This window comes from Cynocephalus volans, chromosome 4 (assembly GCF_027409185.1).
Source record: "Cynocephalus volans isolate mCynVol1 chromosome 4, mCynVol1.pri, whole genome shotgun sequence".
Taxonomy (NCBI): Eukaryota; Metazoa; Chordata; class Mammalia; order Dermoptera; family Cynocephalidae; genus Cynocephalus; species Cynocephalus volans.
In genome coordinates, this window is record NC_084463.1 from 67,988,742 (window position 1) to 68,016,620 (window position 27,879).

A 27,879-nucleotide genomic window follows, 5' to 3' on the forward strand; every position below is an offset into this window, starting at 1 on the left:
CTAGTGGACTAAAGTTATAGGAATAGATTTTGCCTTAGATGGTAGAACTTTGTAATTGCGATAGATATGTGGTGTTGGAAGAGCACACTTCACGAGCTACTCATCACTGGTGGTGTTTAAGCAGAGAAAGTATGACTATCTGTGAGGACCACTGTATTTGAGGGAGGTTGGACTGGGTTATCAGTGAAGTTCCAGTGCACTTGATGGCTTCATGCACCAACCTTCTATGAAATGCTGTATCCACAAATTCTGTTTTAAACAAATGCATAATTATGACCTTTCATCCTCCAGAAGTATAAAACCATTAGGATTGCTCATGAATGCTGTTAAAAGGCTGTCATATGCTACATTATGGACACATAATAACACATTAATTTCTGTCACACTTAAAACCTGATGCTATTAGGCTAATGAAACACATATTTCAGAACTTTGGCTAATTATTTTTACCTAACTCAATAGGAAAATTGTCAAAAATTCAGATTCTCATCAATTTTATTTCTTCAGTACAACACAACTTTTATTCCAAAAATTAATCCTCTGTGTACAAATTGGACAGTAGCATCATTCCCAAGACTTGGTTGGAGCAGCTGAGGAGGGCAAATCACAACTCAGTGACTGTGAAAAGCATAACAATTAAAGAGGCATTTGCAGTGATTAACAGTTCTGAGTAAGCCCTCTGAGGATCCATCCGTGTGGAAATTATGCTCTCCTGCTGTCACTACTGTGGCCTCCAATTCGAACAAGGCCAGTCATCTGCGGAAGTCAGAATCTGTGTATATGCATAATATTCCCCTGCCCCTCCTCCTTAACCAGCAGGTAAAAGACTGATAAAAGGTGCAAGTGTGGGAAGTGATAAGAGTACATATTTGTAGGGAGATTCCAAAGCCTGTGAGCCACTGCCATATTTTCACAAGTTGGCATATTGCATTTCAGAAGCAGGAGCCCGGTGTGGGTACAGAGCTGAGGCAGGTGTTCCTGCAGCTCCTCCTGCTAATTTGCTCGTGTCTGTTCTTTGACTCTGCACCATGCTGCTGCTGGGCTGCTGCCTTGGTATCTTCTACAGCAAAGTGCCAGGGTGCTGAGGAAGGAAGTCTGGGAAATGTGATGAGCTCTTTGTCACCTGCAGGTGGCCGGCATCTGATAGCAGGCATAGCACAGAGCCCTGATAAGGCTGCTGGTTATGCACGTGCCTCTCTCAGTCTATCCTCTTCTTAGTCCTCAACACCTGTGGCTATGTGTTGGCAAAGGAACAAGAAAGAATAAGCATTCATACCTATTCAATTAGTCATTTGACATAACTTGTCCAAGCTTGTGTAAAAAGGCCTGCCAGTGAGTGGTATGAAAAACAGCAGTGGAAAAAACCACTTGTGCATGCAGACATATATAAGTATATATCTACTATATATTATACAATATATGCATCATACTATAGATGGACATTTGGTCAGCATGCACCCCTGTTATTTGCTCTTATAGCACTCTGCAGCTTATCATCATAGCACTCATTGTCCTGTGTATTTATTTGTACAGTTGTCAGATTATGTGTATGATTATTGGATTATTCTATCTGTCACATAGCTTAATAAGGGTAAGGCTCATTTCTATGCTGATCACCACTGTATCCTCAGTGTTTAGCACTGAGACTGATGTTCAGGAAACTCCAAGAGGTTCACAATGGCTGGTGCAGAGATGTGACCTGGGGAATTGAGAGAGATGAGGATAAGCCAGTAAGTGAAGGCTGGATCAAGCCCTGCTGAGTTTGGGCTTTGTTCTGCAGGCAACGAATAGTCAGTCATCGAAGGGCTAAGAAGAAAAATGATATGATAAGATTTACGATTTAGAAAGGTTGTATGGAGAATGGATTGAAGAGAAATTGGGAGAAAGTGGAGAAATTAGAGGGCTGATGAAATAATTCTAGACTATTGATCACAGTGGCCTAAAACCAAGTACATAGTATTTAGGATAGAGAGACATGTAGAATATCAGGGGAGATGCATCATGAACACACACACACACACACACACACACACACACACACACACACACACACTTGCATTTTTACTAAAGCCAAATCAGATTCTATACATTACTCTGACAGTTTAAATTTAGCTTTATATCATATAAAATCAAATATGTTTTTGTGTCTTTTTTGTATGTTTGCCTGTTTTGGTTAAGGCATACATAGAGTCACCTAGATTTTCTTCTGAAATGTTATTGGTTTGTCTCTTGCATTTTAAGCTTTTAGTTGATCTGGAATTTTATTTTGTTTGAGATGTGAGATGGGATTTCATTTTATTGTTTCCCAGATGGCTAGTGCCATTTAGTAAATAAAACATTCTTTGCCCATTGAAATGAAATACTATTTTGTGATATATTAAAACTTCTCACATACACAGATTTACTTCAGCTAAAGGATATAATTTTATTCTTCTTTCCAATGTGTATATTAATTATTTTATTTTCATTTCTTAGAGTCTTTGCTAGAACCTCCAAGATAATATTGAATGACAATGTGATAGCAAGGATACTTGCCTACTTTCTGATTTTAAAGTGTTTTTAATATTTCACCATTTAGAGTAAGCTTTGCTTCTGATTTTTGAAAAACAGCTTTTATTATATTTGAACAGTTTCTTTATATTCCTATTTTACTCAAAATTTTTATTAAGACTATCTGTTGAATCTCAGACTTTTCGGAATCTATTGATAAGATCATATTATTTTCTCATTTAATTTTATGACTGTAATATTCTGATGATTTTATACTATTGAACTATTTTTTCATTTCTGATATAAACATTACTTGGTAATGATATATTATTCTTTTTATAAACTGCTAGATTCTATGTGCTACTATTTTAGCAAATATTCAGGAGATAAATTCGTCTTAGTATACTGTATCAAGTTTTGACATACAAGTTATGTGAGCTTCATAAAAAGAACTTCATAAAAAGAAAAATTTAAAAGTAGTTTTAAATTTTTTCTATGGCCTGAAAATATTTAAGCAAATTTGGAATTTATTTTTTTTCTTAAGGGCTAGCCAGAACTCAGGTTACCCATTTCATCTTAGGTCAATTTTGGGTCATTTGTATTTTACTAGGCAATTGTCCATTTATATTACATTTACAAATTTGTTTGCAGAAAGTCGCATACTTCTTTACTTTTTTTTGAAATTTCAAGATATTTATTTATTAATTTTAAAAAGGCAATAAGCCCATTACATAGTAATATGTATTTCATATACTTATAAAAGGTAATTGTATTTAAACAAATCTTAGTGAAAATAGAGGCATTGTTTTATGTGTATTACAAATCTCATTAACACCAGACTTACTAAAAGATGGCTAGATTCTCCTATCTGCTTTTGCATTCAATCTGTTGTAATATGCTGTTTTAGTTAAATTAAATGAAGAAAATCCAGCCTTACACAGCTATGTGATTGGAGAAGGGAAAAATATTTTAATAGCCTTTTTGATATTATACCAAGACCAAACAAATGATAGTTTTTTAAACATCTGTGCACAATGTGAATCTAAAACCTTATCAATAATCTTTTGAATTTTGTTACGTTAAAGTCCACGGATCTTGTCCTGCCCTTTGAATGAATCTTCTACTTTTCTCCTCGCCACTTCCTTCCCTTTTTCTTCCCAGCTCCCTAACTCCTGAATTTTGGTGAGATTGTTTAGTTCCAGATTATGAATAAAGTTTAACTTGCAGTAGTTCAGTTTTTTCCCCTTTATATTTCAGTATTATTTATTTAACATTTACATTACAATTATCCAGATAATGTCCTTATCTATAAAGTAAGCATAATAGGTATATAATGTGCAGATATATTGTATATGTGTATGTACATGTATAAATACACAATATATCCACACATTATACACACATGTAGATGACGTATACATACACATACATTAGAGAGTGTGTGTGTGTCTCTATGTGCGTGTTGCAAGGTTCGCTTCATTGATCATCAGCATGTCTACTTTTTTTCATCTTCTCTTACCTGAATTCCTCTAATCCTCTGTTCTTATTCATTTGTTTGGTTAAAGTGTTTTCTCCATTGTTTTTCTCTGGTGTTTCACTGAGTCATATAGTCTCTGAATCTTTACCAGGTATCTTGGCTGCATAATGAACTCTTAGATTTCAGTTCTCTCAGTATTCTACCTGTTTTCCTGCCATTTGTTTTCAGTGTTGAAGGTAAGTACAATTCTTATTCCTTTATTCATTTATTTTTTAAATTATTTATTCTTCCTTGCAATCTAAAAGGTTTTCTTCTTCATCTCAGTTTCTTCTGGAATCTAACTAGATATTCCTAGAGGTGAGTGTGTTTGTGTGTGTTTCTTACCTATCTTAGTTCAAACTTTTCATTTTCCTTCTGTAGATTCAGTATTTTCTACAGGGGAAAGTCTCTGTATAATCATTCAATTAAAGTCCTTCCTTTATTGGTTTCTTTTTCTCATTCTGCATCATGCTGTTTTTAGAAGTTGTACTTTTCCTGAGTTGTTCTTCCAAGTCTGTTTATAGTCAGCAGAAGGATCAAAGATGAATATCTATACTACAAGAGACTATCTGCTATTTTATAAGAAATGCACAGAAGTGTGCTTTGTAATTTGAAAGGAAGGAGTAACAATTGATAGTATTGGAGTGTACCTTTATGAGACTCTTCTTTTTAGATGGAATTGCTAGGTGAAAAAGAATTATTTTGGAGTACTCAGTGGTTGGCTTCATCTCCGTTATGTCACACTTCTCACTATTAAAATTTGTATCCTATGTGTATTTTAAAGCATATCTTAAAAGATTTTTAAAATTATAAACTGTAAACTTAGCCATCACAAATAATTTTGTGCCTGAAGCATGTCATATGCTTCTAATAATACCTATTTCTTCGTGTATGTGAGAATTAATCTTATATATGTTAGAAGATTTCCCCCATTACTATGCTTGCCAAACTTTTTGTTAGCTAAAAGATATTAAAACCCTGGTTTTTAGAATTTGTGTCCTGTTTTTTTTTAAGATATCATAAAATTAAAAAGATAAAAACAATTGATTTAAGTTCACCTATACTTAAAAATAAATATATGAATATGCTATATATTTTTGGGGTGGCAGAGATGCCACTAATGCAGGTGGTAAAAAGGAGGATAACATATCTTTAAAATGGTAACAAATCATTGTTTTTACCTTTACAGATTAAGAGTAAAATTGATAGGAACCTTCTTTTTACAATTACCCACCGCTTTGACTTACTCAACTATAAAGTAATCTGAAACTACAAAAGTTTTATCTCATCCCACCAAAGATTCAAATGAAACTGTACTGATAGATCAGATTCAAAACAATTTCCCTTAAAATTATAATTTGAGTAGTGGCATTTCTTTTTAGCTTTTCTCCTTTGTTATTATTTAGACATGTATAATATTTACCCTTGAATCTTCTCTGAGAGGCAGAAATCAACTTCTGTTAGTTTTTTGTAGATGGGTGTGACACTAGGATAATATTTTTACAAAAGTGTCATCTAGGTTTCAAACTTAAATGACAAAAGCCTTATAGTCTTGCTGGATAACATAATTATTTCTCTAAAAAAAAAAAAAAACCTCCTTAAAATATTGAAGTCTCTTCACAGTTTAGAACTGAGATACCGCATAGTTGTACTTGAGTTACCTCACTTAGTTATTAGGTTGATGAAGACCAGGCAACTAATCAAAAAATAATGGTTTGTCTTCAACTCACAGAAGTGAGTAGTTGCTATGTATTCAGCTCCTTCGTTAGAGTTTAAGCAACTTGAAAGTATACTTTCTGCTGTGGCATTCTCCCATGTGAGTGAAGGCTGATGCCCTTGCTGGTTGATAGGGGTGGTCTCTGGACCTAGAAAGAGGCTTATTTCCCTCTTTTATTAATAGAACTTCTCCCAGATGATCCATGATTTTATTCAGTGCCGTATCTCTCTTTCCTCACTTGGTTTTCAATAAAGGCAACATTTCCCTTTCCAAGCATGGAGTTCATTTTTTACAACTTTATAAAATAAGTAATTTTAGACTTTAGATAAAATTGATTTGGCTAAAAACTAATATTTCTGTTTCTTTGCTTGCTAAATATTCCTTACCCATTGCAGGCAGTCTTCTGTCTCTACTCCTCCACTAGAATTGCTCTGTCAAAGGTCCCCAAAGATCTGACAAATCCAGTTGACAGTTTTCTGTCCTTATCTTACTTGACCTTGCTGTGGTACTTGATAACTTTTGACGGCTCCTTGTTACTTCTTTCTATTGACTTTGGTCATGCATTAGTTCATTCAACATCCAGCCAGTATTTAATGAGCCAGTCAGAATACTAGGCATTGATGACATATATGTGCATGGAGAATAAGTGCAATGTAACTTAATGACCATTGTTATATAACAATGTGCAAGACATGCATGATTTTTCCCCCACACAGAGGTTTTACTCTTTGATACGTTTTTATTACACAAGAGTTAATATTAGACTTCACTTCGAGACCTGGCTCTGCTACCTTCAGTTGTGAGAACTTAGGCAAATTTCTTAACATTCTTCACCTGTAAAATGAGGATGATTAAAAATACCTACATGGGAATTTTAAAAAAGAATTAAAAAGTCTATGAAAACTAGGACAGCCTAATTCAGTCAATATGTTCTTCTTTTAAAGATATCACAACTTCTCTGGCTAATGTCTTTGACTCTGGCCTTGAAAATCTCAAGTCCAACTTCTGCAATGCTAACTAATTAACAATTCATCTCTGACTCCTGCTTCCCAGTCATTACACACTGACCGTGCTGAGCTCCCACACTTTCCTACTTCATCCGTATCCATTACGCTTCATCTACTGGAGTGCTCTTCTCTTCCTTGTGGGTGTTTTGAACACCTACTATATCTTCAGGTCTTCCTTCACACATTATCTCCTCAAAGAGAGGAAACATTTTTATTTTCTGTACCTCTGTAGGTATTCCTTTGCACCTCTGTTACAGCCCAGTCACAATGTCACTTAATAACCTATAGGGGCCCATGAGAGAAAAGAAACTGTCTTTTTTTCTTAGTGTCCCTAAATGTGGCACAATGGTAACATTAAAAGGTTGGTAATATTTGTCAAACAAATACCTGATGAGTGCTTAGTTTCTATGAAAGAATAAGTGCTTATTCTCCATGCACCAGGCATTATGCTAGTGGTAGGTATGCAGTCATAGACAGAACAAGGTCCTTGTCCTCAAGAAATGCACACTCTGAGGTGGGATGGGATAGTGGATAAACAGGCCATGTCATGAATGAACAGATATTATTTCATTTACAGCTAAGGGATACCAGCATTTAGACTGTTCACCTTTTTAAGGAGGTGAATTAATATTAATTTGCAATTCTAACTTTTAACTTACCCATTAATGAGAGCAGTTTTGTAATAAATTTACCTCTTGAGGAAATGTATTCTTGTAGACTCAAATGTCAAACTGTCATAGCATCTTGCGATATGAGGAGATGAGCATTGTCTATAGGTTTCAAGGGATTTACTGTAAGTAGGGGGTTTGCGTCAATCGTAGGCAGAACACTGGGAGTCAGAACTTTATCATTTGTCTGAGGTGAACTACTTTGTCTGTGCTTTCTGAATTTTGTGAGATAACATTTAAAAAGGAGGGCTTGGCTATTGATTTGGAGTATATTCACAAAAATTGAAGTGATCTTTCCCAGTTTGAATTTTCCAAACTCTAAGAATTTTTTTTCTTTTTTTCTGATCTTGTGCAGTTTGACAATTATGGGAATAAAAATCTTTATTAGTTAATTGAAAATTATGTTTTATACAGAATTATTGTGTATAATACTTTCGTATAATATTCAGAACAATCCTGTTTTTGCTTAGTGATAGAAAAGTCACTTTAGCATCCTGGTGTGCCTAGTATCATCATTTGAAAATTAATAATCATTGTATCTTAAAATACATAGGTACTTTTTAAAGCAGCAAGGATTTCTAGTTGATAGAATCTTGCACAGAGTAATTTTTATTTTGTTGTCTTTGGCGAATTTACTGACTTGTTATTTTCTAGATGATTCTTTGGGATTTGGGGAGTGGAAATAGAACATAGCTTAGTGTATAGTCTTTATATATTGTGTTCTTTACTTAATAACTGCAAGCGCATTTTCAATGTCATGAGAAATTCAAGGTAGAAACAATTCTCTTATTCTCTTCTGTGCATATAGACCCTAAATCCTTTGAATATACAACACTTCAAAGTTTAGAAGGAATCCATGGAATATTCTCAGTGTCACATGGAATATTGTACTTTAGAAAATATAGTCAGATTATAGGAATTTTTATTTATTCTGAATTTAATTTTTAATAAGAATTTTATAATTGGAAGGTTTTATAGCAACAAAGAACATCATCATCAAATGTGGACATGAATTTACTTTGCATGTGTTAGAATTTTTTAGTTACAGCATAGTGATGGTGTTGTAATGGTTTGGCATAGAAAGAAGTTTTAGTGAAAAAAGAGAACGAATTTTCAGACAGATAGTAATCAAACCATGAAAATATGGTTTGATTAGCCAAAAGAGATGAGAATTTTAAGAGGAAGAGATAATCAGTAGTGTTAAATGAAAGGAAAAATGAAAAACAAGGTTAAATAAGGTAAGGACAAAACAGTATATATTGGTTTAAGTAATTGTGAAAGCAGTTTCAACAGAGCAGTTGGAGCAGGAACCCAGCTGCAGTGACTATCATCTTGTTTTCTCTCTTTCACACTAGAGAACTGGACAGATAAGTGCTATTGTTATCCATTCTGGCTGGTGTTATTATTAGTAAGTGCAACATATGTTGAAGATTAATCTTGTAACCTGGCAATGTGAGATGAGTGGTGATGTTTTTATCTTAACTGAAGACTTTCTCAGCTAGCCTTGAACATCTAATCTATGAAAACAGAATTAATGTGAAATGCTTCTTAATAAAGGGACTGACTCTTTCTCACTTAGGTTTTCTACTTATTTTCATTTCGCATTGATTTTAAGAACTTTTACGTTCAACTGACCTCTTAACTTGGCTACCACAGTTTTTGGACTCTATAGTAAGATCTCAAAGAATATTTGGTGTGTTTTAACTCTACTTTTTAAATAATATTACTGACTCTGTTCTATTGCCTCACTTCTGGATGGGGGGATACTAGGGAATGATAAAAGTAAGAACAGCAAGACATAGACAGCCTAAATTGCTCTGCACTCTAACAGGGCACTAGCAAAATGACCTGCTGTCTTTTCCCAGTCCTGCCTGATTTGCGGGACTTCCTTATAAGGTGGGGTAGACTGGGCAAGAAAATTTAAATATGTAAATTACATGTATTGATTTTAACCAAAGTCAAAGAAGTAGCAATAGAGTGACTCTAGAAACTGTCTTTAGCATGCAGACTCAACTCTTTTCTATGTGTTATATTCCTCTTTAGATCATAAATTCTTTCCATACTTTTCCTCAGATCATCCACAAGGTGGGTCTCACTAGGTCACATGTGATCCTGCTACTAATTATTCTGTAATGCATTATGTGCATTGCTTTATTTATTTTTCATGATAATTCCAGTACTATGCAGTGGAGTCCTTTTGCCAGGGCACTTGGGAGTATGTACTGAGAAAACTTAACAAAGACTTTTAATTCTCAGATTTCTACTCACTCTTAGTTGTCCTCACATTTGTGCGTGAAAGAATCCGAATCATTCCACAGCTCTGCCAATTTTAATTTCTTGTTTTGTCTCTCAATCCCTGAGGTCTAGCTGACCTTCATGACTTCCCCTAAGATTGATAACATAGGCCCTCTATTTCCACTAGACAACTTGATCCTTTTCCCTACATATGTACCATAGGCTCCCTCTCTGGTTGATATTTTCCACTTAATGAATGCATTTTGATAGAAGTATGATGGTAATATGGATGGGATATGGACATAATACAGAGGCAATCTTGTATATTCTATAAAGATTAGGGAAATCTTTAAGAAAGAGAAAAATATTTGTGATAAGTTCAGGAAGTACAAAAGGGTATCGAAAAGAAAAGTGAGCAGCAAGATTAGCAACATTTAAAAACTCATGCTCTGCGAGTGAGGGGAAGGAAGGGATAAATGCAGAGTATAGAAGATTTTTAGGGCAGTGGAGCTAGACAATGGTGGATACACATCATATACTTTTGTCGAAACCCATGTACTGCATAACATCAAGAGTAAATCCTAATGTGAACTGTGGACTGCGGGTGACAATAATGTGTCAATGTAGGTTCATCAATTATAACAAATATATGACTCTGGTGGGGGATGTTGATAACGGGGGAGGCTGTGCATTTGTGAGGGGAGAAGGTATTTGGGGCACCTCTGTACTTTCCTCTCAATTTTGTTGTGAACCTGAAACTGGCCTGAAAAATAGTCTATTAAAAATAAACAAAAAAGTTTATGCTCATTAATATCTTAGAAGCTTCCAGATGATGAACTGAAATTTACTTTCTCTGATTTCAGACAAATGAATTAACCTATGTGGGAAATTTGTGGGCCCAAGGAAAATATCTCTCTTGCCTCACTCACTAGCTCTCTCTTTTTATAAGTGTTTAAAAAGGTAAATTCAATTATTTATATTCTACTTCACTAACATTTGCTTCCCATTTACCTGTAGGTTTGAAGTTTGAGGAAATTCAAGAAAGATTTGGAGAGGAGTTCTTTAACATATGCTTTGATGAGAATGAGAGAGTCCTTCGAGCTGTAGGTGGCACGTTGCAGGACTTTTTTAATGGCTTTGATGCTTTGTTGGAACACATTAGAACTTCTTTTGGAAAACAGGCCACTCTGGAGTCACCATCTTTCCTATGCAAAGAGCTCCCTGAAGGTACTCTCATGCTCCACTACTTCCACCCTCACCATACTGTGGGATTTGCAATGCTGGGGATGATTAAGGCTGCAGGAAAGAAGATCTATCGGCTGGATGTGGAAGTGGAACAGGTTGCAAGTGAGAAGCTGTGCTCTGATGGCTCAAACCCAGGCAATTGTAGCTGTCTTACTTTCCTTATCAAAGAATGTGAAAATACTAATATTACGAAGAATCTTCCACAGGGGACCTCTCAAGTTCCTGCAGACCTCAGAATTAGCATCAACACCTTCTGCAGAGCCTTCCCTTTCCACTTGATGTTTGACCCCAACATGTCAGTCCTTCAGCTGGGGGAGGGCCTCCGGAAGCAGTTCCGATGCGACACACACAAAGTGCTCAAGTTTGAGGACTGCTTTGAGATTGTTTCTCCAAAGGTTAACGCCACCTTCGAAAGGGTCCTGCTCCGACTGTCCACCCCTTTTGTGATTAGGACCAAGCCTGAGGCCTCTGGCACTGAAAATAAAGACAAGGTAAGTGGTTGTGGACTTGAGATGGGTGATAGAAACTAGAAGAGTGAATAATTATTTCAGTAAATTACATGCTGGCTGTTCTTGTAATTATTTAGGCAAGAGAGCTTAAAGTGGCATTTAGGAGATTACTGGTCCCTGGATGTATGTAAAAAGATTTGGCCCCATTCCCAGCCATTTTGCATAATGTCAGCCTCATCCATTAATTTATTTCATCATATAAAAAGAAGACATTTATTAATACTAGCCATAGCAATTATAAAAATTATAGGACTCACTAAAAACCTGATAATGTAAACTCATGAATATTTCCTTTCCCTGAAGTCAAACTATGAGAGAAAATGTATTTCAACATTGTGGGGCTTGACTACCTTATTTTTAAAATAAATAGGTAAAATGAGTGTTGTAGAAACAATTACAAACTCTGTGAATGAATAATCTACACATATCCTGGAGGGCCTGCAATAATAAATTAAATAAATGAGGAAATAGCCTCCCGAAAGCAGAGCCAAAAATATTTTTGAGGACTTTATACTGCATTAATTTAATAATTGATTAATTTTTATAATTTTGAAATTCAATGAAAAATTTTTAAGCAAACTCTTTGAGAAAGACGGAATGATGCACATTCATTCAGTATGATTGAATCAGGTGATTTAGGAAACTTATTCAGTGATGTTTTTTCACATAATTTCAGCGAATTGAAAACATTGATGGATAGACCTGGATTTCAGTTTGGCACATTTGGATATTTTCGTCTGAATGGATTATTATTATTCCTATTTGATCACACAGTGATGTTTTAAGTAATATTTTCCACATGTGTATGTTATGTTTATGTTTAATGATTGCTATTCATTTTGAAGCCTTTTAGAATGAAAGAAACATATTGATTGTGTACTTCTGTCCACATTTGTAGTTGCTTTAAAATTGGAATCATTCTATCTTTTTAATTTAGGGAATATTAAACTCATCCATCTTGTTTTACAGAAATGCAATATTTGGCTAGAAGGGTTTGAAGCATTTTTGGCGTTTAGAATTGAAGTCAGTATTTTCAAAATATGCCTGAACTGGATTATATTATTACCAATGTTAATTGCTTTACATATTTATAGATTTAGAAAAATTCATTCCATTTGATGTTACTGCTTTAGATTTTTTCCGCCTATATTTCATTTGGCTTGTATTTCTATTTAATTTGTATACCAGGGTAAGAAATAGACATAATGAAATGATGACTCAAATGTCAAGGCCCCCTGCCAATTCCAATAATAAGGAACTGTGCTCACTGAGAAGATACAATTATCATTTAAACATGTTAGTGGCAGTTTAAAAATAAAGAAATAGGCAGGATTTTTAGTTAGAATAAAGACAGTAATCCTCTTATCCTTATATTTACATTTCTGCTTACTCACCTGGGTTTGTCAGAATAAGACATTTGGGAGGCTACAGTTTCCCCAAATTGAAGCTATAGTCAATAAAGTTGAGGTATAGAGTCTTAAACAGATGCATAACATTTTAAAATTAGCATGTCACCAAATTCCATATTTGTAGTTTCTTAAAACATGGATAGAAGAAAAAAATCAAGCTTAAAATTTAGGCTCTTGTTGATAAATTTAAAAAATAATGAGAAGAATGTATTATTTTTATTTTTATTATTTTTTTATAATTAACAATTTAAAAAATTATTTATTTATTTATTCATTTATTTATTTATTACTTAAAAAATTTTTTTACTTTATTTTGTCGATATACAATGTGGTTGATTATTGTGGCCCATTACCGAAATCTCCCTCCCTCCTCTCTTTCCCCTCTCTCTCCCAACAATGTCCTTTCTGTTTGCTTGTCGTGTCAACTTCAAGGAATTGTAATTGTTGTGTCTTCTTCCTGCCCTCATGCTGGTTTATTTGTGTATTTATTTATTTATTTTTAGTTCCCACAAATAAGTGAGAACATATGATATTTCTCTCTTTTTGCCTGACTTGTTTCACTTAATATAATTCTCTCTAGGTCCATCCATGTCGTTGCAAATGGCAGTATTTCATTCTTTTTTATAGCAGAGTAGTATTCCGTTGTGTAGATATACCACATTTTCCGTATCCACTCATCTGATGATGGACATTTGGGCTGGTTCCAACTCTTGGCTATTGTAAAGAGTGCTGTGATGAACATTGGGGAACAGGTATAGCTTCGATGTGATGATTTCCATTCCTCTGGGTATATTCCCAGCAGTGGGATAGCTGGGTCATATGGTAGATCTATCTGCAATTGTTTGAGGAACCTCCATACCATTTTCCATAGAGGCTGCACCATTTTGCAGTTGCACCAACAATGTATGAGAGTTCCTTTTTCTCCGCAACCTCGCCAGCATTTATCATTCACAGTCTTTTGGATTTTAGCCATCCTAACTGGAGTGAGATGGTATCTCAGTGTGGTTTTGATTTGCGTTTCCCAGATGCTGAGTGATGCTGAGAATTTTTTCATGTGTCTGTTGGCCATTCGTATGTCTTCCTTTGAGAAATGCCTATTTAGCTCTTTTGCCCATTATTTAATTGGGTTACTTGTTTTTTTGTTGTAAAGTTGTTTCAGTTCCTTGTATATTCTGGATATTAATCCTTTGTCAGATGTATATTTTGCAAATATTTTCTCCCCCTCTGTTGGTTGTCTTTTAACTCTGTTAATTGTTTCTTTTGCTGTGCAGAAGCTTTTTAGTTTGATATGATCCCATTTATTTATTTTTCCTTTGGTTGTCCGTGCTTTTGGAGTCATATTCATGAAGTCTGTGCCCAGTCCTACTTCCTGAAGTGTTTCTCCTATGTTTTCTTTAAGAAGTTTTATTGTTTCAGGGTGTATATTTAATTCTTTAATCCATTGAGTTGATTATAGTATATGGTGAGAGGTATGGGTCTAGTTTCATTCTTCTGCATATTGATATCCAGTTATCCCAGCACCATTTGCTGAAGAGGCAGTCTCTTCCCCAGTGTATAGGGTTGGTGCCTTTGTCAAAGATCACATGGCTGTAAAAGAATGTATTATTTTTAAATAATTTAGGATATTTATTCCTTAGTCTAACAGTGAAGGCTTTTATAATTTACCTATTTTGTCTATGCACTTACTACCAACAAACCAATACTCCACCATAAAAAAAGTCAAGCTAATCATGCACTTGTATGATAAGAAATCATTTGCAGATTGAACTGAATTTCTTTTGATAAACCATGATCTTTGTCATTTGTGTTGTCAATCACAGGTTGACTATATGACTAGAGGTAAAACATGCTCATGAGCAATTTGGGGAGACACTAATGAAACAGAAAGCCATTGTCCTAGCCTCCAAAATATTTACATCTTGATTACACAGCAGTGTAATGAGCCATCAAGATGTAAGGATTGGTCCCCAGTAACAAGGATGTCCCTGAGAGGCATCTGATGCAGTAATCAGTGGCAGGCTTCAATGCCATAGTTTTGAGGTGAGAGGGTGGTCTTCCAGATGGCTTGACCTAGCCTTGATCCTATCACGTGGTTTCCTTCACATCTCCTGTAAGTGGTCATCCATGCCTCACACATTATTCTCTCTCACTCTCTATTTTCTTCATTCCCACATGCCACTCCTGTGTTTTCATCTTTCTTAAGCTTAACTGCCTTAAGCTTAACTTCTTTCCTCATCATATGTTAAGCATTAAATATGAATGAATTACTTAATTATTTAAAAAAAAATCAGCATCAGAAGTTAAGGCTGAATTAGGAATCCACATTAATTTTTACTATGTATTTCCTTCACATCACTCTGAGAATCTGAAAGTTTATCATACGGATCTTTTGTGTTACAAGGCACGGTGGTGAATTTGAGGAGAAATTTGTTGCAGTCTAATGAACAGTTTGAGGGTTAAAATTTAGTCATGTAAACCTAATTCATTGCTATTGATTCTGAAACTACTTTGCATGGAGTGAACCATGTTTGTAGATAGAGTTGCTGGAAATTAGAGATACGGTAATAGCTTCCTTCTCTGCATGGTAAGGTCGTGATGTGTGGGGAAGTACCAACAGACTGGGAGAGAGGTGTGTCTGACCACCATGATCTTAGCAAGTCTCTTGAATCTCTGTGCCTCAGATATATCCATCTGGAAAATAAGGAATCCAGAAAAATAATTAATATCTTTACTTCTTTACAAATTATACTTAACATAGATACATTTATATGAGATCAGTTGATCATGAAGCTTTTTTTCATCCCTTTGATTCAATGAATTCAGATGCATTTTCAGAGAGAGGCAGGGGAGCATCTGGCTTATCTACCGAGAAGAGTTCCTCCAATTATCAAGATTGAATTTCAATAAATCTGTGACAATTTAGGCTGCCTACCTAGAAGGTTATTTGTGAGGATTAAATGTCATAATTCGTGTAATATTCTTAACATCTTCAACCCCAGGGTTAAGCATTGAATAAAAGTTCATTCTTATTACTTCTACTACTATTGTTAGTGTTTCTTTCTACCTGTAACATTTCTCCTATCCATTCCCCTCCTCACTTCCTGCCTTATAAAAGAAAGTACTGGATTATCAGTAGGTTTAATAATTTCAGAGAAATATCAAGTCCTCCTAACATCTTCACAAAATATGACTTGGTCCCTGCTTCTTGTCTCCTTAATAAAGACTAGAAGACCACGCGTGACAAATTTTATAGAAGCTCGGTGTTGATCTGCTTTATATTTTGCATATTATCATTGTTTTAAAATCCCTGGTCTCCTTTTTAGATTCACCAAAGTTTGGAATAAAGTTTTCATTACCTGTGTCTACTACTATTTTTTATGTTCACCTACGAGAGCATTTTGCAGTGGCTTCCAAAATAAAATGGATGGGTTAACCTAGGCACAACCTGAAGCGACAATGGCTTTTGAGAAACAATAAATAATGAATTCTTCTGACATTCTTTTTTCAGTAGCAATGCTTCAGAGAACTTCAATAACACCATAGAAGGAGCCCAGAATTTGAAATACATCATCCCCATGACAGAGAAATAGCACTGTTATTCATCTTCACTTTTGTTCTAGAGTTGGAACTGAGGAAAAATATAACAAAAACATATTTCTTTTTTAATCACCAGAAATGTCCTCACATTTGTCTTATTAATTAGAAATTGCAAACAAGGGCTGAGAAATAATTTTTGAATAATAAAATAAGAAATAAACTCTGATTTTCTATGGTCAAATCAGCTTCCAAAATGCTCCTTCATCTTTTCTAAACAGGTGCCCATCTTTTTCTGACATGATGACTGAAAAGTTTTAAATTTATTTATTAATCTTACCATACCATAATTAAGCTCTTGAAAGATAAGTTTCATCTGGCTGTCAAGAATACATTATTTGACTTCAACTTTAATTCAGTTTGGAAAAGTGTGAGCATTTCTTTTCTGTTCAGATCATAATATTCTATTAGAGAGTTTCAGATATTGAACTATAGTTTTAGTGATAGACAACTTGACATTAGGGCTTTCTCTATACATTAGCAGAATATAGTTATAACTTCACTCAAAATTATCTGGAGTTTTCATTGCCTTTGTAAGCATAATGAAATCTTTAATATTATTTTAGCATTTCATATTTCATATTATATATTTATATGTAATATATATTATATGTAAACATTATACAATATAGATTTAATATATTTTGTATAGTCAGAGATGTAATGATTACATGGTAAATTATATATTCCTAACAGTGATCCATATGTGTAAAGTCAGTATGTTGCCATGTTTTTATTTTTATTTTGTCAGCAAGAAAGGTTGCAGCCTTGAACTTAGAAAGGAGGTCCTCTTATCAAAGACTAGACATTATTTAGTTCTAGTGCTGTAGATTCTAAAGGAGAAAAATTAGTCCCTTTAGTTGAAAATTATGCAGAATGTTTTTCTAATTGCTCCTTTTGTTTTTAAGTTAGAATCATTTTGTTTTAGCCAGTAGCTTTAAGGATCAGTGAATTAAAAGCTGAAGAGCTGTTTTGAATGTGTTGTCTACCTCTTCATATTTAATAGTGTTCTCTTTATTCACATGAACTTTTTTTGTAATTATACAGTGCAGTGATCTTTAGTAAATGTAAATAATTGTGCAACTATAACAAAAATGCATTATCACCCCCAAAAGTTTCCTTTACCCATTTGCACTCAATCCCTGCTCATACCCCCAACACTAGGCAATCATTAACCTACTGTCATCTCTATAGATTTACCTTTTCAAGACATTTCTTATAAACGTAACCATAGAATTTGTAGTAGTTTGGTTTTCGGTTTGGCATGATATTTTTGAGGTTTATCCATGTCGTAGCAGTGTGTTCATTTTTATTTCTGAACAGTATTATGCATAGATATACTGCAATTTGGTGGTACAAATGCAGTGGTGTTTACAACTAATTCACCACAACCAGTTACAGATTTCTTTGTTCCTTCTCTACTCCCACTGCTTCACTTGACTTGCCTTTAAAAAAAAAAAAATATATATATATATATATATATATATATATATGTGCGCGCGCGCGCGCGCGCGCGCGCGCGCGCACACACACACACACACACACACACTACAGTTTGTTTTTTCATTTTCCAGTTGGTGGGCATTGGATTGTTTCCAGATTTTGGCTATTATGAGTAATGCTGAAATGAACATTCACATACAAGTGTTTGTGTGGGTATATTTCCATTTCTCTTGGGCAGATTCATAAAAGAGGAATTGCTGCATTATATAGAAGTATATATTTAGTTTTAAAGAAATGGCCAAACTCTTCCAAAGAGACTGTGCTGTTTCCTATTCGAAACATTGTATGAGGATTCAACTTTCTTCCCATCGTCACCAACACTTGTTGTTGTCAGTCTTTTTAATCATAGCCATCCTAATGGATGCATAGTGGTATCTTGAGTTTTAATTTACATTTCCTTGATGACAAATGATGCTAAATATATTTTCTTTTGATAAGTAGCCATTGGTATAATTATTTTTGGTTAAATGTCTAGTCAAATGTTTTGCCTGTATTTAATTGTGTCATTTGCTTTCTTATTGTTGAATTACACATTTGAAAAATGTGCATTCTGGATATTATATTGCCTTCAAAAGATATGGCCTTTTGATGAACAAAAGTATTAGTCTTGATGGTGCCAATATTTTCTTTTATGGATCATGCTTTTGGTATGATATCCAAGAAATGTTCTTGCAATTCAAGACCATAGAGTTTTCCTCCTTCATTTTCTTCTAGAAGTTTTTCTAACTTTAGCTCTTACATTTAGGTTTGTAATTCATTTTGAGGTAATTTCTGTGTATTTTGTGAGGCCCCAAGGTTTTTACTTTGTTGTTGTTTGTTTGCTTTCCTTATGGACATCCAATTGTCTCACTACAGTTTGCTGAGAAGGCTGTCCTTTCAGCATTGAATTGTCTTTGCAACTTTGTCAAAGATCAGTTGATCATGATTTTTTTGTAGTCTTTCTATTTTTTCTATTGTTTTTTATATGTAACTTTATGCTGGTAACCCATGTCTTGATTTCTGTAACTTTATCAAAGTAAGTTTTGCTATTGGGTATTGTAAGTACTCCAAACATGTTATTTTAAAAATTATTTTGGCTATCCTAGATTGTTTGCATTTCCATGCAAATGTTAGGATCCACTTATCAATTTCTAAAAGATTGCTACAATTTTGATAGGGATTTCACTGAATGTATAGATTAATTTAGGAAGAACAGTCATCTTAACAACACTGAGTCTTTCATTCCATGAAGATGGTATCTCTCTCAATTCATTTAGATCTTTTTAATTCCTGTCAGATGTTTTATAGTTTTCAGTATACAGGTTTTAGCCTTTTTTGTTTAATTTATTTTATGTATTTTATTTTTTGATGCTTGTGAATGGAATAATTTTTGTTAGTATAATATGTAAGAATAGAAATTATTTTTACATTGATATTTAGTCTTATGACCTTATTAAACTTAGGTTAGAATAGTTTAATATTCTAGAAGAGAAAAATTGCTGATTTGGGGGGATAGATTCCTTAGGGTTTCTTTCCAGACAGGATCACGTAGTCTGAGAGCTGAGGCAATTTTTCTTCTTTCTGTCTCTGTCTCTCTGTCTCTGTGTCTTTTTCTTTCTCCCTTCATGCCTTCATGTCTTCTTCCCCTCTTTCCTTCCTGCCTTATTGAACTGGCTGGAAACTTCAGTGCAATGTGTTAGAAGTGATGAGAATGGACATATTTGCCTTTTTCTGAACTTAGAAGAAAAGAATTCAGTCTTTTACGATAGGTGTGATGTTGACTGTAGTTTATTTGTAGCTGTTCTTAATCAGGTTGAGAAAGTTCTCATCTGTTCCTAGTCTGTTTTTTTTTTTATCATGAGTGGGAGTTAGATTGTACCAAGTGTATTTTCTGTATCTACTGAGATGATTATGTGGGTTTGCCCTTAATTGTTAATATGACACATTACATTAACTGATTTTCAGATGTTGAACTAAACTTAAAATCTTAGCATAAATTCTACTTGGTCATGGTGTATAAACCGTTTTATATGTTGCTGAATTTAGTTTGCTAATATTTTGTTAAGGATTTTTGCATCTATGTTCATGAGAGATATTGATCTATAGTATTTAAAAATTAAAAAAAAAAATTTGTGATGTCTTTTTTCTCAAAGGATGACTTGGAATGTGTTTACTCTTTCCCTTTTACTAAAAGACTGTGCAGGATTGGTACCATTTCTTCTTTTAGCATTTGATAAATCTCACCAGTGAAACATCTGGGCCTAGGCTTTTCTTTATGGAACAATTTAAAATTGGCAGTTCAATTACTTTAATTATTATAGGTCTATTCAGATTATCTATTTCTTCTTGAGTTAGTTTTGGCAATATGTTTCTTTCTAGAAATTTTCCCATTTCATTTATGTTGTCTAATTTGTTGGCATAAAGTTGTTTATAATATTTCCATATAAGCCTTTCAGTTTCCTTAGTGTGGCTGATGATGTCTCATCTTTCATTCCTGATTTGGTGGCTCCTGTTCTATACCTCTCATTTTTTTCCTGCTAATATCTGACAAAATTTTACAATTTTGTTAATGTTTTCAAACAAACAATCTTTTGTGTTTTCTATCATAATTTCCACCTAGATTTATATTATTTTTTTTCTTCTGCTTGCTTTAGGTTTAGTTTACTCTTTTTTTTTTCAGTTTTTTGAGGTGGAAATGTAAATTATTGAATTGAGATCCTTCCTCTTTCTTTTCTTTTACATGAAAAATAATGGATTTTTAAAAATGCTTTCTTAAGGTATACTTGATATACAAAAAAATCACACATGTAATGAATACAACTTGATGAGTTTGGACATATGATACCAAGACCACAATCAAGATAATAAACGTACCCATCACTTCCAAAAGTTTCCATGTGGCCCTTTGTGTTTTTGCATGGTGTGTGGTTTTTGTTTTTGTGGTAAAAACACATAACATGAAATCGACTATGTTAACAAAGTTTTAGGTTTACAGTATCATCTTGTTATCTATAGGCACTATGTTGTACAGCACATCTCCAGGACTTATTTTTCTTGCATAACTTAAACTTTATACCCATTGAGCAGCAACTCCCCATATATCCCTTTCCACCGCCCCCGGCAACCATCTTCTATTCTCAGCTTCTATGAATTTGGCTATTTTAAATACCTCACATAAGTGAAATTGTGCAGTATTTGTCCTCTGTGACGGGCTTATTTCACTTAGCATAATGTCCTCCAGGTTCATCCATGTTGTCCCAAATGTGAAAGAAGTAAATCCTTCCTCTTTTCTACTGTAGCTTGTTAAACCATAAATTTCCCTTTACTTAGCTGCATCCCACAATTTTTTGTCTATAGTGTCTTTGTTTCCTTTTAGATCAAGTTATTTTTTAGTTTCTATTGTGACTTCTTCTTTGGTCAGTGGGTTATTTGAAATTATGCTATTTAAATACTAAATATTTGAGTTTTTCCACATTTCTTTCTGTTACTGATTTCTAATTTAATTCCATTATTATCAGAGAACGTATCTTGAATGATTTTTACCCTTTTAAATTTATCAACTTGTTTTATTGTCCTTTTAAAAGGAAATTAGGAAAAGAAAGGAAAATATATTCAAGTGTATTCATATGTTCTCTTATATTTATTTACTTATTTACCATTTCCAGTGTTCTTTATTCCTTCTCATGTATTCATATATTATCTTTCAAGTTGAAGGAGTTCCTTTAGTATATTTTGTATAGCAGATCTACTGGCAAAAGGTTCCATGACTCTTTGTTCATCTGGGAATGCCTTTATTTCACTTTTATTTTTGATAGTTTTTCTGGATATAGACTACCTGATTGAAATTTGAATACCCCAGAAATTTGAATATGCCTCATTGTCTTTTGGCCTCTTTTGTTTCCAATTAGAAGTTAGTTGTTAATTGCATTGTTGTTCCTATCTGTTCTTAGGAACAAACTAAAACATGGTGGTGTAATAGAGAGTGACTGGCCTTAAGGCTTGAAAAATTGACCACACAGGGAAGACTTCACTGAGAAGTTGACATTGGATCTTTTTAAAAGGAATATGTAAGGCTCATGCATTTCTTTCCTATACTAGTACTGATAGGATTCCATTACACCATTTGATTCATTTTGGGTTCTGCCTAAACATCCCTTTCAAGGGCATCGAATCTAATTTCTTTTCTTTTCTACCCCCTCACCCTCCCCACTTTTTAAAATGAGCTATACCTTTTTTTTTATGCTATTGCAGATATTTAATTTTATACTTTTCGATCTGCTATTGGATTCGTTTTATTAAGTTTTTTTAAATTATAAAATAATTTGTACTTTTTACAAAATTTGAAAAATGTAGGACACTAAGAAAAAACATCCAATAAAAATACTTCTTAATATCTTGAAATATCCACTGGTAACTTTTTGGTGTACCTCTTTTTACTTTTTTCTATAAATCTCATTAATTACATAGTTGTAGATAGATTTTTTTAAAATATGTTTTTCTGATAAAAAATAATACCTGCCCATTTAGTCTTTACATTTTCCTTTCAGATATTCTTTAGTAGTACAGATAACTATTTTTCTGCATCATATTTTCTCTGATTACACTTCATAGGATACTAACATGTTTTAACATGTCTACTACTTTCATTCTTGTTAGTTCTTATGTAGTGATCTTGTATAATCTTCAATTTACTCCCTTTTAAAAATATTTGTGGAGAAACTTCTGTTCAGAAACTTCTGTTCTGTAGAAATGTAAGCCTAGCTTTTTTTCAGTCAACACTATCTAAATATTTTGGTATCTACTTCTCTTAGACTTGACTTTATCCTTTGTATTGATAGGTTAGGTTGAAATGACAGATCATTCTCTGGAGACAGTCTTTCTGTGTGACCATATGGTACCCCAGCAAGTGCAGTTGAACTGCAAAGCCAGTATTTTCCTTTAGACTTCCCTTTTTCTCTGAACAACAACTGAACTCTATAGGCCAATTAAACATTCCAAGAACATTAGAAAAACATTATTGACATGTCAGCATTGCTATGACAACACCACAGGATACATCACCTGAGCGAACACACAGCGGTTGTCTTAGCAACCTTCAGCCTACATTCATCAAAAGAGGACTCCAGAGCTTGACCGTTGCTCTGTTATCAGTGCTTTGGAAAGATAGCTTAAGTGGTCATGGTAACTGCTTTTGTCTTTCTGAAATACATTCAAGACAGAACAAGATATATGAGGCATAGCAACTTAATGTACTAGATTTTCTTTTCTTCTCTTTTCATCTTATGTTTTTAGTCTTCAAGAATTCTAAGGTTTGGTGTTATTGGGTTTCAGAACTCAGATCATAATTTAATTCTTGATTGCTTTAGCAACTTTTAAATCATGATTTAGCTACATCATCTGTCTTTTTCCAAGTGGGTTTTGTGATAGTGTCTAATTATTATGATTCTGAGTAAAACAATTAGCTTTACATGTGCCTTGGTTCAGCACCATCCTCAAACAAACACAGCAGCAGTGTTGAGAGGCACTGTTGTCGGTAATGAAGAATATAGTCTCTGCAGCGGGACTTCACAAGTTCATACCCTGTGTTTGTCATTTACTAGCTGGGTGACCTCGAGAATTTAACATTTTAAAACTTATTTTGCTTGCCAACCTTATGGTCAGTGGGCCTCTCTTGTTCTCTCCCACTTCCTTGCACAAACAACTACCACATTCTTCTGACTTCCAAAAATGTGTTTACTACTTGTTTCAGTTTTACCACCAAACACTTATTTAACATTCCCTTGGTTGTTTTCCTCAGTTTTAATCCTTAGTTTTGAGTAAGCCCTATTTTCTTTGTTAAATTTTAATATATTCATTCTTAGAGAAAAATGTCAAAATGTTATTTAGCATTTAAAAAGCATATATATACACATACACATAAATATGTATGAGTATGTATATATATATCAATATTCCATTCACTGTTTTAAGTGCCTTGCATGAAAATATTTATAAGAAAGATGTGAAAACTGTCTTCAAATATTTGAATAGTTGCTATATAAAAGATGGATACTATTTGTTCTATTTTGCTTTTAAAGGCAAAACCAGAATCAAAGAGTAGGTGTTATAAGGATATAGATTTTGTTGAGGATTAAGAGAAACTTTCCAACAATTAGAGATATTAAAAATGAAGTGAGTATAGTGGGCTAGACAATACTTGGTGGTTCAAAAAGAAATTGAATGACAACCACTTGGGTATATTTTATTGAAATACATACAAGGAACCCACACTTTTTCAAAGGTAAAAAAATGATCACATTACTTTTTAGAATGCTTGTTTCAGAGGATAGGGGTAGTACCCACATTATAGACTTTTTGTGCTATTATGAGGAAAAGACTTCCATTACATTTTATTTTCATAGTGGATATGGTTTATAACCTGAGAACGTAATGAGTTGGTAGAGTAGAGAGATTTATACAAACTTAATTCTATTTAGCAATCCTGGTTCTTCCAAAGCTTAGGATATGGTGCCCTTCAAAATCCAGCTCAATAAAGATTCTTTGAAATGCCACCTGTATTTGGGTTTCAAGTTTAGTAGCCCAGTTCCATTCCTCAGAATGAAATGAAAACTTGATATCTATGCTCTATCATGAGTAGTTCAATATAGCAAAAACTGCCTTTAAAACATTTTTAACTTACAGGGGTGCTTTATAAAGAAGCCATTTATTTATGTTTCTCAGCATCCACAAAATTGGACATTTAGGAAATGCTGAAATAGTAAACAAGTCATTAGGATATGAGTCTTTAATGAGTTTTATTTTAGCTTATTAAGTTGTTAGAAAATTAGAGCCTGTTTTCATATTTCTATTACACTAGTGGTTAAAGACTTTGATCTCTTATTAAATAGATCTGTTTCTATTGTACATGATCCAGAACCCTTGGTTTTGTTTAACGGTATTTCCTTATTCTATGAGGAAATGAGTGCAGTTCACCATGTTTTGTTTTTCTGGAAAGAGTCAAAGTATTTACGTTTGAATCACATGAATGGTCTTGGTTTGCTTTCCCTTTTCCCTTAATCGAAGACAATGAGTGTGTTTTTCACTGAGGTTCAGGGGAGTCAAAAATCTGATCACATTGCAGGAAACAAAGCAGAGGAAGAAAGCTGATCCACAAACTCTTGCTTTTTGAAGAAGTCAAGAACTATGCTTCTTGTCAGGATAGACTCATCCGTGATGTTATTGATGGTTGATATTAAGATTGCTTGTGATAACATGAACAGCTCCTTCAAAGGATTGCGATTTCAAGCTCACATGTCTCAAAATTATAAGTGAATACATGCCTCTCTTTTGGACATTCAACACCAGCTTCAGAAATCCTTCCACTTTAGGAAAGATGTGAAGGAATCTCCATGTACATATATGGAGAACTCACACTGTGATTTATGTACGGCACCTTGTATTTCCCTATTTTTCTAATTTAGATGTTATTATGGATACGATAAATATGTGCTTAATCTTAGAGTTACCACAAACAAGAGTTAGAAAGAAATTCTCATCAACAGTTTACATTAAAAGGATTCCGCACTGCTATGATGCATTTTCTAGGTAGGTTGTACATTCTTCTCATCTTATTACCTTTGTGAGACTAATTGTGACAACTGTTTTTCAGTGGTTTATTTATCATTCTACTCTGCTCTGTGGTTTTAAAGACTTTTTTTATACTGAGTTTATTATTCTGTAAAATATGTTATTTTACATACAGTGTTCGCATTCTATATCAACTCAAAAGGAAATAAAATTTTGTGTAGAGTTCTTACTTATCCCCCCATTTTATAGAAACAAATAATATCTGATACATTCTTTATAGGTTCTGTTTTCTGTTTTTCTATAACCCTCTTGATTTTGTGGGATTATGTATTTTATAAATTCTTCTTTTCAGCCTGTCGTTTTTTCCATTTGTAAGTAGGTATGACTTTTCGAACTTGAGTCCACACTACTAAATTATAGCAGAGATGGTCAATTTTATCACAGTATGAGAAAAAAGATCCTAATTTCCTGTGCCTGACAGGCATCACTGGACACCATAAAAATGTGTTTGATTTTCTGAAAAGAAAATTATCTTGGAAAGTTTATATATGTTTGGATCTTTTTAGTTTTCCCTGAACCTTTCTTTAAAGAGAACCACTGTTCTACAGTGTGACCTTCTGGGCACTGCCAATATTCAGTTTATAAGGCAGCTTCTCACCACTATCATATAATAATGTAAAGTGATTTAATTTAAAACATGTGTTGAGATCCTTCTTAAAGTCTAAATATAGAATATATATATATATCTGATATGTTTCCCTTAACCACTAATTTGATAATTGCAAGGGAAAGAGATGAATAAGTGGGTCTGTTATGAACTGTTCTCTATAATCTGAGCAAGGCTCTGTTCTCATGTTTCCTGATGGAGGAAAAATATAGTCATACATTTCTAAATGCTTTTATTATTATGTGTATAAAAATTGATTCAAATGCTTTATTATTTTTTGATCTTCACCCTTAATAATTATTTTACCTGTCATACTCTCATAGATGAGAGTGTTTCTTGGATTAATTTTTGATTATATTCCTTCACTTTCGACCCCACCCAAAGATTGCTATTGCCAAAAAGCATGACTTATTTCAAATTTTTAAATTTATTTTATTTAAGATACTCCATTCCCCAATTTTATCTGCCTTGTTTATCATTGTTTGCATTTAATGTTTGTGTTGGTTTTCTTGGTTTGGAATAGCTGAATTAACTAAGATGCTATTTTTAGCATATGGTAAGTTTCAGTGTATTTTTCAAAAGCACACTTTATGACTGAGAAGGAGCTTTTGAGTGTTGATAGTATGAATTCTCAAGGTTGCTTATCAGACCAACCATCAACTTGTTTATAAACAATTACATATTATAGTGCAGAAGACATTTTTTGTTTAGTGTAAAATGTCAAAAATCATTACATTCATCTTGTTGAAATTAAGGTAGAAAATTATCACCTAATTTTTAATTCCATTTATTTTTCCACTAGAATTAAAAAAATATTTAAAAATCCATTTTTATTTAACTTAAATTGGAGGCCCAGAATCTGTGACACTGTTTACCCTTCAAGAACTGAGGATAATTTATAACGGGTTTCATACCTCTTAGTTTAGAATTGGCTGGCAGTAGGAGAGAAGAGAATGTGCTCTAAAATTCTATCAATTATAGTGCAAATGTAACAACACATGTTTTGTTATGACAGTTATTGTAAAGAATTCATAGAGTTCATTGACTTTTAAAAATAATATAATTTTTCTTTAAAATTAGTAACTTCCAGTTTCTGGTTGAAATTTCAATATATACATGTACATATATACGTGCTGTAGATTGATTGAACTGTGTCCCCCAAATTTCATATATTGGAAGCTTAATCCCCATTGTAACTGTTGAGGGTGGGAAATCCTATTATGGTAATTGAAAGATGGAGCCTTGAAGAGGTGATTAGATTATAGGACCATGCCTTAGTGAATGGATTAAAAATGGTGGTCTGGGCATGGTTCTGAGGGCTTTAAAAGGAGAGCACTTAAGAGGTTAGTCTCTCTCTGCTCTTTTTGCTTCTACCATCTTGCAATGTGAGACCATTGGGTCACTGTCACCACCACCAAGACCTTCACCAGCTGTGTTCCCTGGACTTTGGCCTTCCCAGCCTCCGAAACTGTAAGCAGTACATTTCATTTTCTTATAAATCACTCATTTCTGTGTATTTTGTTATAAGCAACAGGAACAGATTAATACAATATGTATATTTATATATGTGTGCTTATTCTTTTTTAAAAAAGATGATTTGAAGGACTAGACCTATTGAATACTTTCTCAGGATTTTAACAGACTTTGAGAAAAATAGGGTTAAAATTTGCCTGACAAGCTACGTAATAGTTTCTTGCTACTCTTTCAGGTATGATTATGAAGGTGAAGATGATGATGTGTATTTGTTGCATGCTTAGTATGCCCTCTTCTAAAC

At 33.7% G+C, this 27,879-nt stretch overlaps 1 protein-coding gene across 1 annotated transcript in view; it reads left to right on the top strand.

Annotated features, from left to right (window-relative positions):
- GUCY1A2 (guanylate cyclase 1 soluble subunit alpha 2) overlaps positions 1–27,879 on the top strand; it is a 276,535-nt gene that overhangs the window by 52,743 nt on the left and 195,913 nt on the right. Inside the window, exon 4 of the mRNA XM_063094613.1 lies at positions 10,651–11,369. Within this exon, the coding sequence (XP_062950683.1) occupies positions 10,651–11,369 (719 nt within the window). The remainder of the gene's footprint in view (positions 1–10,650; positions 11,370–27,879) is intronic.